The sequence below is a fragment of the Suricata suricatta genome, chromosome 9 (assembly GCF_006229205.1).
Source record: "Suricata suricatta isolate VVHF042 chromosome 9, meerkat_22Aug2017_6uvM2_HiC, whole genome shotgun sequence".
Taxonomy (NCBI): Eukaryota; Metazoa; Chordata; class Mammalia; order Carnivora; family Herpestidae; genus Suricata; species Suricata suricatta.
Window position 1 is genome coordinate 12,583,567 of NC_043708.1, and position 15,105 is coordinate 12,598,671.

The 15,105-nt window shown below is 48.5% G+C and overlaps 1 protein-coding gene across 1 annotated transcript; it reads right to left on the reverse strand.

The window, feature by feature from the left end:
- Nucleotides 1–4,281: 4,281 nt before the first annotated feature.
- On the reverse strand, nt 4,282–14,950 carry CALM1 (calmodulin 1). Its single transcript, XM_029950545.1, has 6 exons — nt 14,736–14,950; nt 11,929–11,959; nt 10,814–10,957; nt 8,580–8,686; nt 8,016–8,151; nt 4,282–7,843 (listed from the first exon to the last, which is right to left on the reverse strand). Exons 1-6 carry the CDS (start codon nt 14,736–14,738, stop codon nt 7,815–7,817), a joined length of 450 nt encoding a protein of 149 aa, XP_029806405.1. The 5' UTR covers nt 14,739–14,950; the 3' UTR covers nt 4,282–7,814.
- Between the last annotated feature and the right edge of the window lie 155 nt (nt 14,951–15,105).

Below are 15,105 nucleotides of genomic sequence, written 5' to 3' on the forward strand. Positions count from 1 at the left end.
AGAAGACCCAACCTGCAAGTGCCCAGAGATGCTGCAGAACGGCCCATGTGGGCACACCTGGAGGACACTGACAAGCTTTTCGACCTGGCCCCACTGAGGGTCCAGCAGGCCTGCTGGTCGTTCTGGGGGGCCGATACCAGAACACTAGACACTGGCCTCTGTCATCAGGATTTCCAGAGGGATGAGGAGATGCCTAAATAGAAGGTTTGTGTGCTTTTAACAAAGAGAGGAAGTAGCAATTCACAAGAGCCAACAGGAGCTGGATCCAACAAAGGAAGCTGGAAGCCCAACCTCGTTTTCTTCTGCGGTAAGAGAATTCATACCTCGTGGAAGAAGAGAGCATTTAAGCACCTTCCACGTGCCAGCCAGAGGATGTCCATAATCTGGCTCTTACAACCACCTTCAGGGCACTGAGGCACCAAGGTGTCACCTGCCAAATTGTACCGTTGAGAAGGCAAGATTTGAATGCAGAAACCTGTCTGAATACAGAATCTGAGTGAATTTCACTGTATTTTGTGGATTACTCTCAAAGTACTCTCAAAAACAAATAACAACAACAACAAAAAGTAAATATTAGGACTGAAGATTTTTTTAATGTTTACTTATTTTTGAGAGAGGAGAGAGAAAGACAGGGGAGGGGCAGAGAGAGAGGAAGAGGATCCTAAGCCGGCTCTGCACTGTCAGCACAGAACCCAATGGCAGGGCTTGAACTCATGAATCATGAGATTGTGACCTGAGCCAAAATCAAGAGTCAGACCAACTGAGCCACCAGGCGCCCCAAGTCTGAAGATTTAAGGAGGGCTGTGTGAAGTAGAAAAGACCAAAGGTCTACAGTGCAGAAACAGGATTAGATGCCCAGTGTTAGCTCCACCAGGCTGACGTAGAATCAATGGGTAGAACCTAAAAGGAAGAGGTCAGCCTATTAAGAATCTTTTCCCCCTTCGAGCTGCCCAAAATGGAATGTGCCAAACAGCCTTTATTAGGGGATTGTTAATGAAAGTATGCTGTACTCCTAGAGCCAACTCCTAAAAATTATACCCAAGAATTTAAGTATATGGAGGAATCTTCAGCATAAAAAGTGAAAAGAGAGGAGAAAAAAATATGAATACATGATTCCCTTGATGCAAAATGTCCGGAACAGGTAAATCTGTGGACACACAAAGTAGGTTCATGGTTGCCAGAGGAAGGGGTAAGAGACAATAGGAGTGACTGCTCATGGCTACTTTAGGGGGTGATGAAAATGCTGTAAAATTAGATAATATTGATGGCTGCACCGTCTTGTGAATATATTAAAAACCACTATGAAAAGGGTGAATTCTATGGTACATGAATTGTATATCAAGAAAGACATATAAGAATAAAATATAATATACACATGATTGTATGTAATAAATAATATTATGCTTAATTTTTGAAAACCATACCTACAGATCCCAATTTTGTCAATTGTCTCTCTGCATCTATATGGTGAGAAAAAACCAGGAAGAAAATACTAAATAAGTGTTAAGTATATTTTATAGGGTAATAGGGTCATTTGATATCACAGATTTTATATAATAAACATTTCTTTTGGAATCACAAATATATTTTCATAAAAATAGGACTGGCTGCCTGTGGCGGTCACAAGGTCCTTGTCATGGTCAAGTATTCCCAAAAGTTTGATAATCAGCAGATACGGATATTTGCAGTGAGAGTTTGACCTACAAGGTATGATCTAGTCCTTTTTAAAAAATATTTTTTTTCACTTTTATCCATTTTTGAGAGACAGAGACAGAGGGTGAACAGGGTAGGGGCAGATAGAGGAGACACAGGATCTGTAGCAGGCTTCAGGCTCTGAGCTGTCAGCACAGAGCCCGACATGGGGCTCGACTCCACGAACCGTGAGATCACGTCCTGAGCTGAAGTCAGAAGCGCAATCGACCAAGCCACCCAGGCGCCCCTGATGGAGTCCTTTTAACTAAAGTATGAGTTTATAATTACTTCTTCACTTATTTCCCATTTTCTTTTTATAATCCATTATCTCAAATCTTGCCTCTGGTACCAATCTCTGTGGGGAAGAAAAATCTTTTACTCTAAAACATAGTAATTAAGAAAGTCACAACTTGAAGGGTATAGTGAGACCCAACAAGGGAAGGACATTAGTTTAAAAGCAAACTGTAGGGGCACCTGGCTGGCTCAGTCAGTTAAGCATCTGACTTCAGCTCAGGTCATGATCTCGTAGTTCATGGGTTCCAGCCCTGCTTCTGGCTCTGTGCTGACAGCTCGGAGCCGGGAGCCTGTTTTGGATTCTGTGTGTCTCTCTATCTGCCCCTCCTCTGCTTGCTCTCTGTTCCTCTCTCTCTCAAAAAATAAAATAAACCATTTAAAAAATGAAAATTGTTTATATACCACTAGGATAGAAAGATGGTAAAACAAAATTTAAGATTCTCTTCCTAGTTTAAGTACCTCCAGGTTGTCCCCCTTCGTCTCTAAAAGTGAAAATAAAACTTTCAAATGAGACATTTCTAATAATATCTGAGTGTGTAAATACAGACTCACCCCAAAGGTTGCTGACACAGAGCAGAACATAATTCTTCTGAAGAAAACTGCCACCTTTTTTTTTTTAACTCAAGTTCAGGGATTGTCAATGGGAGAGGTGGGAAAGCCGGCCCGCCCCTCTGGCCTCATCTGCTCTCCCACGGGGTTCTGGAGCATGAGCTAACTCTTGCTCCCTGGCAGAGGGCTGAGGGCAGTGGGAGAGAAGCTCCGAGCTATAAAAAACTTTCAGGCTTTATTTCCTTCTAAGGCATCTTGAGTTACTGGGTGCTCCAGCCCCCAGTGCCCGGGGAAGTTCAGCTCAAATCGGAAATGTGTGTGTGTGTGTGTGTGTGTGTGTGTGTGTGTGTGTGTGTGTTTCCTGAACCAAAGCGGCTGAAAATCCAGATGACGTTGCCACTTGGACTGAATCTCTTGCAGGCAGAGTGGGTGCTTCCTATTTCCGTCCCTGTAGGAGGATGGAAGTCACTTAATGATCAGCTTCTCTGACCCACGTTCCAATATTACGTCACAGTCTTTATACATATTTATTTATTTTGAGAGAGAGCATGAGTGGGGGGGGAGGGAGCAGAGAGAGAGAGCAGGGAGGAGAGAATCCCAAGAAGGCTTCATGCTGTCGGCGCAGAACCCAGCACGGCTTCATCTCATGAACCGTGGGATCATGACCTGAGCCCAAATCGAGAGTTGAACTCGCAACTGAGCCACCCAGGTGCCCCTCATGGGTCTTAACAGCAAGCTTGCCCCTCACTCCACTCCCAACAGGGAGCTGCTGACACTTTAAAAGTCCCATTTGTCACCTCAAAGCGTACGGCACGCCCACACTATTCTGCCTCCCACTCCTTAGGCTGCAATTTCAATTTAAACACCAAGTGATGCCAAGCGGGGTTGGCCAGAATCCTAGAAAGCCACTTAGTCTAAAAACCTTATTTTATTAGGGAGGAAACTGAGGCCCAGAGAAGGAAAGCACCTGCCCAAAGCTAGAGGGACAGAACCAAAAACAAAGAGCCAGTCCTAAGGTGTGGGGCAGAGGGCTCTGTCCCCATGGCGGTGTCCACATCCCTTAGTTCAGCTCCTGGGTACAGGAGGGGCCAAATGCTCCCTGGAAGCAGGTCTCGAGCCTTCTGACCAAAGCAGGGACTTTCCTGGGGATCTTTTCCCTTCTTTCTGGCCCTCTCACTGCTTCTGTGCAGAAGCAAACAGGTAAAGCAGCCTGGGAAAGATCCTTAAGGAAACAGGTGGCCTTTGCTGCTAGAGAACTTTGTCTAGAACCAGGGCCTGGAATAGGACCGATTAAGGGGAAGGTTTCAACTCCAAGGATGTAAAGTTGCATCCCACCCCATTTCCTCAGCTGCCCTGCTCATGCCACGGGCAGAGGCGAATATGGACTCAGGTATAAAACTCCCATCGGATCTGTAAAGTGCAGGTCTTCACGCAATTCTTCAAGACACTTGGAATTCACGCCCAGGTTAAAGGGAAATGAGACTTTTTGTGGTGTGAATTGTCTGCATCAAGCAAGCACGGATACAGTGATAGGTGGCGAGATCGTGTTCAAATGTCAGCTATCATCACTTGAACTTGAAACTAGAGCAAAGCTGTGGTGGGAGATGTCTGTGGTGCTTCTGGCCTGTCATGCTCACCTACGGTCCCAGAGCCTGGGTGGAATTACATCCGAGGGACGGGTGTACCTTGCTGGTTAAGCGGGAGGGGTCGGAGGCTATACAGGCTAAAAACCTACACAGTTCGCCGTTAGAGATGAAAGGCTGCAGAAATGTTTATTGAATACAGTGCCAGGTTTATAAATAAAACTTATGTACAATTTCCATAGAGTTGGTCCCCCATCAGAGAGGTGGTTAAATCTCCAAACAGTTTATCTCAAGATTTACAGAAACATTCAAGTACATCTCCTTTTCAAATCGCCGCGGTGATGGGTTAACTTCGGTAACAGAGCTACCGCCGGTCGTTGCTACAGACGTGTTTAAAGAACAGAAGGGCTGGAGAAAGAACACACACCCCACCCACGCCACTACCTTCTTACTCTGAGGGATACAGACCGCAAAGGATTTCTGTCTCCTACAAGACAACTTCAGGGGATTTTAAAAAAGAGGGGGGCGGGGGAAACGGCCAGCTGAAAGATGGGCTAAGACACGTTTGTGGAATCCTAGTCACTGCCAAAAGTATAATGTACTTAGGATATACACTTATTAGTTCAGAGATTTAAAATAATTGAATGAACCAAGAGCAGACCCTTGACCAAATTTACATTCTTGGTTTAGGAAGAAGTTCCCAGTACGTTGCGAGTCTTGACATGCCACGGCGGCACTTTGAGAGGCCTACAGAATGGCCACTCGTTACGATACAGGTTAGAAGTAGTCAGACATGCACTTATAAAGAGAATATAAAAATATGTACAGTCGCTAATTTTCCATGTGTTGCTGAAAGACACCAATTAGAGTGTGCAAAAATTCATTGGTCTAAAAATCAGAAAAAAAGCCTTTCTTGGCAACAATGCATCAAAAGCCCATCTGAAACATCAAGATGCATTTGCCTTGCTTAACACCTACCCCAAACAGATGGAGAACAAGACTATGAAAGTGTTTGCCAAGTACTCAGCAGTTTTTTTATGGCAAGTCTCAGGCTCAAGCGGGATGCCAGTTAAACTAGTCACTTTATATATATAAATATATGTATATATTTATAGAGCAGTTAGAAGTAGGGGCAAGAGTTTACAGGAAGGTGCCAACCAACGTGAAGGGCACGGACCCCGCATCCAGCTACTTCCTCTCTCAAACTCATGCAGCCTGCAAACACCCAGTCTGGGCCGCTGATTCTCTCAAAGGCAAGAGGGAAAAAGGCTCTGGCCGACTGGGCTGCCCCCTCCACACCGAGCTGGGACTCAGCACTCCCTGGGGGAAACGCTTCGCTTCCCATCCAGGATGCTGGCGGTGTTAAGAATCGGACTTCGTGAACAGTCTTTCAGGAAGGGCTGTGGGACCACTAAGATGGAGCCCACCCGGCTTCTAGATAAAGACTTGACAGAAAGAGTTAAGACAGAAGGCAAAGTTTTCAAAGCAAGTTAAATCACCCCCATCCCTCTCTGAAACTACCAAGAGGCCACCAGAACGCCGGCCCGAGATGGGCCGACGCTTGGCCTGCCTGCAAGAAACAACATCCAGGAGCCCTCGGTCCCCTTGAGCTCACCAGAACCTGCCAGGTGTTCTCAGGTGCTCCTTCCAGATCCAGGGAATTCTGAAAGCCATCCCTGGTTCAGAGTCACCTTCTTTTGTACAACCACCCAGTCCAAGGACCAGCAGCAGCAGATGGGTGGGCTCCTCTCCACGGCTCTGACCCATCGCTCCGGCAGGAAATCTAACAGGCTGTACGATGCCAGAGAGACAGGGAGTAGGAGAGGGAGAAGCCAAGGGTCTCTGTAAATCAGCCCTGAATGCACCCATTTGGCTGTCAAGAGCTTCTCGCTGCCTCGCTGGCAGCCTGCTGCTGTTCCCAGGCAAATTGAAACCGCCCACTAGAACTCTCAAAACCCCCATCTCCTTACTGGTAAGACAGGACCAGTGAACACCCTGAAAAAATGCCCATCCAGCCTTATTTTCAGAAAGAGTTCGAACGCTACAGGCATGATGTCTTTAAAGGGGCTTTTTACGCACACCCACCCCACTGCAAAGACCAGTACTAGCATCTCAGTTTTGGTTACAGGTTTAGGATTAGACACAAAATTCCCTCCAGGCTAAGGTTTTTACTTTCAGGCTGGGGACTAGCATTAGTTCTACTTGGGAGAAAGAAAGTGTCGACTGGGGAGGGGAGGTGGGGGAGCAGAGGACGGAAAAGGCTAAGGAAAAGGAGCATAAATTGGAAATCATCCATCGAAAGTGGCCGGTAGTGTCTCTTAGGCACGAAGACTGGCTAAGAAGGGACCGCTGCTCCTGCCACACAGCGAGGATTGAGTTTCTGACACACTAAAGCAGGTCTCTCTGCACAGATGGTCTCAAGGAGTTACGTAAAACAGGTAATCAGCAGCACGACTGAAAAGAACCCCTAAGTACATGCTTGAGGAAAAAGTGGGGTTTTTCTTCCTTCATTAAGAGCTCCACTGCCTGAATAACCATGAAGTTCCCAGGGCCTGCTCCCCGCCTCCCCCAGTGAAAATACAGGTAGACCTACGTGTCCACGGACAGGACGGAGCACTTGCTATCTGCCTGCCTTGATCGAGGCAAGGTCTCAGGCTCAGAGGTTGGTGCTGGGACGTCAGGAGGGCGAGAAGCCCGATTCAGGGCTGCGGGCATTACATGGTACCAACCTCTCCTCCAACTGCCTTGTCCCCATTTAGAGCTCAGCTTTACAAAGCATTTAACACCACTTTAAGTTAATGGTCTTTTTATTGGAAAAAAAAAAAAAAAGACTAGCATTTACAACTTGGAATGGACGTTAAATTGTAATTTCTTGAACAGCAATGTTGACGGTTGTGCTGAAGGGTCCGAAGCCACAGCCTACCTCTGCGGGCTCCAAGTCACGGTTCAGGAGGTTTTAAAAACAGAGAGTCCAAAGATGCTCCCTTGGTAAAGGTCTCTTTTTAAAAATTTGTGTGAATGGTGACAGCCTGACACCCGTCTCGCTCTGGTACAATGCGGACAACGCTAAAACCAACACACACGCAGCCTGCCGGCAGGGTGCCACCGTCCCCACAGGTGGGGGCGCGCAGGAGTACAGGGGGCCATCCTGCTCTGTGGGGCTGCGTCTAAACAGTCTATCCACCCATTTTTCTGCACAGCATCCCGAGGTAAACCAATTTTCAAGGTTTGCTTTCAGTAAACCAGCGATGACAGTCTATACTCAACAAATGGAACTAGAACCCATTTGAAATAGGTTTTTTAAAATTTTTTGTTTTTTCATTTTTCGTTTTTAATACAAAGGCCTGACTGTGCTCAGTCGTCAAGCTGCATGCATGAAAAACCGGCCAGCCCAAACAGTGCAGTAATCGTTAGCAAATGGAACTGCCAGGAGGCCACTAAGTGCCTCCTTATCGTTAAGATAGTACAAGTATTTATATCGTAAAACTGATGTGTAGCGCTTCATCTTTAGGGGACAGGACCACCAACCAATACATGCAGATTTTGTGTGTGTGGACAGAAGGTACTTTTGACATTCAGTTTTGCTATATAGAAACAGAACGAGTAAATGAACTTTTTTTTTTTTTTGCAAGAGGTAAGTAAAAGATTCAATTTGATTCTTCTAGAGGGGGGAGAAAAGGAGTTGAAAGTAGGTCTTCACTTTGCAGTCATCATCTGTACGAATTCTGAAAAGACAAACAATCATAGCTTTGGGTTATCTTCAAAAGTAGCTTTCCCGAACACAACAGCTCTATTCTGCCTTAAACAAAAAAAAGTGTCTAGCGAAGCAGTTACTTGTTTACAGACACCAAAGGGGAAGTCTGTTCAAAACTAAGCTAAGGACGCGTGGAGTTTTACCTTCATAGTTGACTTGTCCATCTCCATCGATATCTGCTTCTCTGATCATTTCATCTACTTCTTCATCTGTTAGTTTTTCCCCTAAGTTTGTCATGACGTGACGTAGTTCTGCCGCACTGATGTAACCATTGCCATCCTGTGAACACAGAGCCGTCTTACCGACTGCGGCGGCTGAGCAGGTCTGTGACTTAATCATGCCCTCTCCCGGCACTGCCAATTCCACACCCGGCCTGTGCCTCTCCGGTGACTGCCCTCTCCCCGCCCCCCACTAACTACGTGCAGACGCTCAGTGAACCTAGAAAATGCAGGGGCTTTGCAAAAGCTCACAAACTGAAAGTAACAATCCAGAACGCGGCTCAGAATTCCCCACTACTTATTATGCTTCCTCTCACCCAGTAAGATTGCTGCAGAAGTCAGGATATTTGGAAGTGAGATAGCAGGGCCCTGGCAATTAGCTTTAAATGTTCTAGCCACAGAACGGATTGTCAGAGCTTTTAGAAACGACAGCAAAAAAAAAAAAAAGGCCATATGTAAGCACCATCTGCAACACAGACGCAGGATTACCTTGTCAAAGACTCGGAATGCCTCACGAATTTCTTCTTCACTGTCTGTATCTTTCATTTTTCTAGCCATCATAGTCAAAAATTCTGGGAAGTCAATGGTGCCATTACCTTAAATTAAAAAAACGAAAGCTCACGTAAAACAAGTGCTCCGGTAAAGCTACTCGGCAGTGATAATCTTAAAAGCATTTTACGAAATGGTTGAAGGCTCACTGGGAGAAACTGGTACATTATTTTCTTAGGCAGAGCCATTTATAAGTCTAAACTGTTTAAATACTTGGCAGGGTAATTTCGCAGGATTCATGTAATTCAAACGAGCAATTGGGGCCCGGGATAGCATTTAATGATGCAAAGGGAAGTCAAGTGCACAGGTGGCCTCCTGACCACTAATGGGGGGTGTACAGTTCAAGAGCCAAGAGCACACAGCACCCTTCCATCCCTGGGAGAGGCCTGGAGACCACTCGGACCTAACTCCGCCTTGGCCAGCGATGCTGCGAAAGGCCCGGAACTGGCCCGCCAATACAACAGAATGTTTTCGCCGAAGCAAATGTGGGAAGGGAGCATTAAAGCATCAGAGTCTTCTCCAGAAGGTGTTTCTCAACCACATGATAAGTCACCTAACCGTTTTCTCTCCAACTCCACATCTTTGTTTCTTTCCCATTAAGGGCAAGGCTCGAAGGTTGTCATAGCTCAGACCGTGAACATGTAGGAAACAGCGCTGGGAGAACCTGTCCTACAGCCAGTCTTCCCAACAACGGCCCCTCTAAAACTACGATTACGTGAACGGTGCCACCAAAGACAAGCCACCAGATTGACAGTGTAACTTGAATTAAACAGAAACAGAACTAAACGAGAGGAGAAAAAAAGCCTTAGGCTAAGTTACTTATTTTCACTACCAAGTATCTTTAAATCAAAACAGTAATTCAGAGATCCCTTCAAGTCATTTTGGCCTCCAAAGCGTTACAGCATTAACGACATTCACGCAAGACAAACATTATTTGAAGCTCTGTCTCCTAGCCATGCAAGACATCCTTAGGCATCACACTTTCATCGCAAACACTAGCTTCTATAGCCTGAGCCTGGCTCTCCTTACTCCAAACAACCTAAGGGCCCAATCCGCTTCCCTGGTCGGGAGTCCCGAAGCAGTTTCCCAGGCTTACATGAAACAGGGAGCGGCCACTCCGCATTCCCAGATGGCCTTAGCAATCAAGCAAAAGAATTATGAACTATCTCTTTTCCAAAATAACATTAATATGGATGAAAACGCTTTTTGGAGTAGCCCAAATGGGCTGACACCGCTTGTTAAAGAGCTCACCCTAAACCCCTGCTTCAAAATGCAGGCGACCAGACAAGTTTTAAGTCTACTTCATCATCTCATGAAACCACGTTTGTTTAAATGGCTACTGTCAAGTCAATCATCTAGAATAGAGTCTAGATCCAAAACGTTCATTCTTAGTTCATCTTTCGAAAAATCACCCATGTTCTACAATGTTACATAATACAAGTATATATGGTTTCAAAAATACATTTTTCCCCTCCGAGACGGGAATGCTCAGACACTGTTTACTGATGGAAGTGAGCAATCAAAGGTCTACTGTCCACTCTTCTACTGAGTCCAGAGGAATGGACAACCAACTGGTGACCAACTGTTACAGGGGTTACTGCTTATTACTTCTTGCTCTGCACCTTATTCATCTTCTTCTGGCAGGTTCTAGAAATCCACTCTGTACAGTCATCGAGCACCCCATCTCTCCAAGCTTCATATGATCCTCAAAATTCTCTGTAATAAACACATCCACAGCTCACGCCTGTCCTCAATTCTAAGAGTGATCTTTTCCTACCTTTACTTCCCACTCCTCCTTAGAGACAGACAGTAAGCTTTTTTAAAAAGGTCTACAGCTATATCTATTTTTTTTCTTTTTTTCTTTTTTTTTTTTTTTTACTTCCCCCAAAGGACTCCATGCAGACTCATGGGCCAGTTGATAAAAGACTGAGCTGTAGGTCACGGGCAAGTAGAAAAGAACAATTCAGCGATCTGATCCAGGAAACGTTCTAGACAGTGAGCACAGCCAAAGGCAGGCCCATAATCTTCTATTTTCATTGTCAACGGCTGTAAGGCAACCAGTAAAAGGCCTGCTGTGCTTTTGCTTTGCTCTGGGGACCTGAAAGACAATCTTGTTACGTGTCTGAACTTGAATTACACAACGCTGGCGCTCATTCATAGGTCTAAGCCCTCACCGTCAGCATCCACCTCGTTGATCATATCCTGCAATTCGGCTTCTGTTGGGTTCTGACCCAGTGACCTCATGACGGTTCCAAGTTCCTTTGTGGTGATGGTACCATCGCCATCTTTGTCAAACAGGGAGAAAGCTTCCTTGAACTCTGAAAACAAAAGCGTACCCTTTAGAATGAACGTCTTTATCCACCCCAGCCACAAGCACACACTTTCCTTGGGCTTGCCAAAGCAACCCGTCCAAGTTTGGGAATTATCAGAAACTGCCTGGTCTTTATCTGCTATAAAGACAATAGTCTTCTATTGGACGGGCCTCCAGTCAGGAGTCAGTAAAGCAAACACTGCTCCAGGTGACCGGTTCCAGGACACCGTAGTATTCTCACATTTTCAAAAGAAACTAAGCTTAAACACACTTAAACTAGTCCTCAGTCCAATCTGACAAGTGAAGATGGGTCTGCGTGTTCCCTTCAGGCCCCCTCCTGTTAAATTTCTCCAGCCTTAAGAACTCCTGGTTTCACAACAACACGAAGGGGTTCCTAGAAATGTACATTGCCAGGTAACTGGGGTGTTCTCTCTCCATGGCACTTAACATTGCAAAGGCATAGTCCTGCTTTCCTGAAGAGAATCATCCTCCAAAAAAGTCCTCCAAGGAATACTAAAAGTTAGAATCGAAACTAACCCATTTTCCTATTATTATTACAGTGGTCCTAACACTCATTTTTCCCATGTACTTTCAAACAGCAAGCCCAAGCCCTCACAGGGAATTACGGAAAGACCCGGCGCATACGAGTTGTAAACTCCGTTTGTGAGCGGCAGACTCGGTGCAATCTTGTTACATGTGGCACTGTGAACACTGGAGTGCTCAAACAGGCCTGGGTGGGACACATGTTTTCCTACCCCCACTTCCTTCCACGCTGCCTCTGAAACACACCTGACCTAAATATTTCTGTGTATTGTTTCCATCTGACTCAATTCCTAGAAAACTCATCAGATTATACGGCCGGGGGGGGGGGGGGGGGGGGGGGGGGGGGGGGGGGGGGGGTCGGTGTGTGGAAGGGTCAGAGTCGCCCACACGGAGTCGTGCCTGGACTCCTGGGACTCCCTGAGGTCATCAACTTACCAGCAATCTGCTCTTCGGTCAGCTGATCAGCCTACATAAAAAAAGAAGAGGTTATAACTCAATGCACAAGAGCTGACTGAGGGCAACATACTTTCCCCAATTATACTTTTAATACTTTCAAAAAAAAATCAAGCTTAAAAAAAGCCAACCACCCCCAAACGGTAGTGCTGTCCTTAAACGAAAACAATTAGAATAAAGGGAACACCTTCTGCTACTAAAAACAAAGAGTGACAACACTGCACTTCAGGTTTTCTTTGCTGGGCCTCAGGCTGTGTGCTCACAGGTCTCCCTAAGGGTCAGTTCATCACTTGAAAAATGGCACCTCTAGTGGCAAAAGGCCACACTGCATAGGATGCAGCTGCAAGCTCTGAGAAAGAAGAGCGCCACCTACTGCGCCAGGGACACTGCAGTCCCCGCTTCCATCCAAGAAGGATCCTAGGCTGACGCTGCTGTCACCACAGCGATGGCGTCCAGGGGCAGGCTTTTAGCGCACCTTGCGCATTGCTGCGGGCGCTCCAAAATCTCCAAATACGCGTTACATAATGGCACTGGGGTGGATTAACAGGCTTTTAGATCTATTTTGTGAGATACAATTCAGTGAGAAAAAAATAAATATATGGCAATGGGTTACCCCACCCAACTTGATTTCCATGTAATAAATAAATGCTTTCTATTTAAATTAGGCAGTTAGGTCTTAAAAGCCTACCATTTATTATGGCTGATGCCCTTAAATTATCTTTGATGAAGCCAGGAAAAAAATGCAACCATCCTACAACTGAGCTGTTAAAACTGCAAACGTTAAGCACATACAAAAGTATACAACAATGATAAGGCTGTACCTTCTTTTCTGGAAAAGGAGTCGCTATTAACTTTGTTAGAGAATATTTACTCTGCCAACCTACCAAGAGCTGCTCATAATAAACACACTTCACTGGAGGTGGTAATGGCCATGAAGGTAATTCTCACTAGTATTGTCTGATTTCTGCAACGTTGTACTGTGCCTCCAGACAGGGGAATTTGAGATCGCAAAGAGAGTTCACATATTTTTATTTTAATGAAGGATGCCTAGTGAAGCCAGTTACAAAGTCCTAATACAAGCTAACCAAGTCATGTTTACTCAAACTCTTAATGAAAACTGTCCCAATAAGAATGGTGTTCCAATATATTGACTTGGGGGAAAATTCATTTTTTCAAATGAGAATTGGGTATTCCTTTATACCCCAGTCACCGGAAAACGGTTTTCTTTATATCGAAAGGAGGAGACACGATGATTTATGTAACGTCAGGACAACATCTGTCTTTGTACAACAGGAAGCGATGCCACACCTCGCAAGAGAAGCTGTCACCTTACCGGGGGAGCATAGTCCCACCTCACTGCAAAACTCTCTTGTTGGAGAGATTTTCGAGAGCATCAGCCTTATTCGACAAAGAAATATCCGCCCACCCCCCCCATCGCTCTGGCCTAGGGGGCAAAGGTGCCCTGAACCGCCCTACCCCGCCAAGCCAGAAAACGCTGTGAGTGATGTCAGCCCTGGCCGCCCAAGGGAGGAAGGGGGCTGTAGAAAACACACCCAGCGAGGCGCACAGGCGCATCTGGCAATCTAGAGTCCGCAGAGAAAGCGGAAACGTGGAGGGCATCTCCCTGCGGACTGCAAAGTGGCTGGGGGCCAGGCAGGGGTGCGTGCCCCACGAGCAGGCGGGGAACGGAGGAGCAAGGCGGCCTCGGGCGGGGACACCGCCCCTCCCAGGCCAAGGCCACCCCCCCACTCCCACCCCCGATCCGGGACCGCGCGGGGAGAGGGGGCCAAGCCCGCCCCGCGCCTCCCACCCGCTTCTGCTCCCCCAGGCGGCGAGCCCGCCGCGCCGCCGCCTCCTCCTGGAGCAGAAACTTTGCGTCTCTAATGGAAACCGAGCCGCGCGCCAGCTCCCTCCTCCCCCGCCCCCCCCCGCCCCAATTAGCGCGAGCCGAGCGCCTCCCGCGGGAAGGGACCTCCCGGTGTACCGAGGATCACGCACGCCTTCACTGCCGGGCTGGGTGGGGGCTGCAGCGGGAGACAGGAGCCCTGGTCACACCGCAGGGCCCCGCCCGGGCGCAGGGCGGCCGGCCTGCTGCTTCCGCCCTCTCCGCCCCCCACCCCTCGTCTTCCTGCCCCTACCCCACCCTTCCCCGGCTCCTTCCTTCCCAGCCCACGCCCGCGCCGCGCCCCCCGGGAGGGAGGAGGGAGAGCGGCTGGGACAGGACGCTCAGCGGGGTCGCGGGTGGGGGAGGAGGTGGACGCGGACGGCACCCCCCACGCCCCGGCCCGAGCATTGTGCGCCACCGGCTAGCTTGGGCCCATTCATTCTCTGCAGCCCTCCCGACCCGACGCCCCTGTGCCAGGGGCGGAGGGCGGAGGGGGGGGTGAGGGGGGATCGAGTGCCCGGCCCCGCCCGGCTCCCCCGCCCCCCCCCCCGGGCCCCGGCCCAGGCGCAGCGCTGCGGGAAGCCCGGGTGCGGCGCGCTGGATGCAGTGGTGCGGGGCTGGGGGAGGGGGTGGATGCGGAAGGCCCCGGTGCTGCTGCTGCCGGAGCCCCTGTCCGCGGACAGCCCACGGCCAAGTCCAGCTCCAAGAGGGAGCAAAATTTAATAAGAAACCCTGGCCGAAGAAAGCGACATGCAAATCCGAAACGCGTCCTTCTTAACCGCAGTTGATGCGTAACACCCGCAAAAAAGAACCCCCCCCACCAAAAGGGGGGGCTAAACTAAAAATTTGGGGAGAAATCATGGGCAGGCAGCTGCTATGCCGCCGTTTACCACTCCCGACCTACCATGGTGCGAGCGAAGGAAGGAAGAGCAGAGGGAGCGAGGGTGGCTGCACCAGCGCAGAGGCTGTGACGGCGAGGGTGCCTCCGCGGCTGCTTCTGCTGCTGCTGCTGCTAAGGCGCGGTGTGCGCTCAGCGCTGTGCCGCTGCCGCCGCCCGACTGCAAGTAACGGCACCGCGCCCGCGAGGCTCCCAACACCACTGCCGAAGTGCGCGCCTGCTCCCTGCGATATATATAAGGCGCTCCGTATCCCTCCGCCATCGCCGCGGTAGCCTCGCTCCGAGCGGCCCTGCGAGGGGCCGGGCCTTGCCCACACGGCCCCGCCCCCGACGGGCCCCGCCTCTCGCCGCTCCAGCGCGCCGGCCGCCGGCCCAG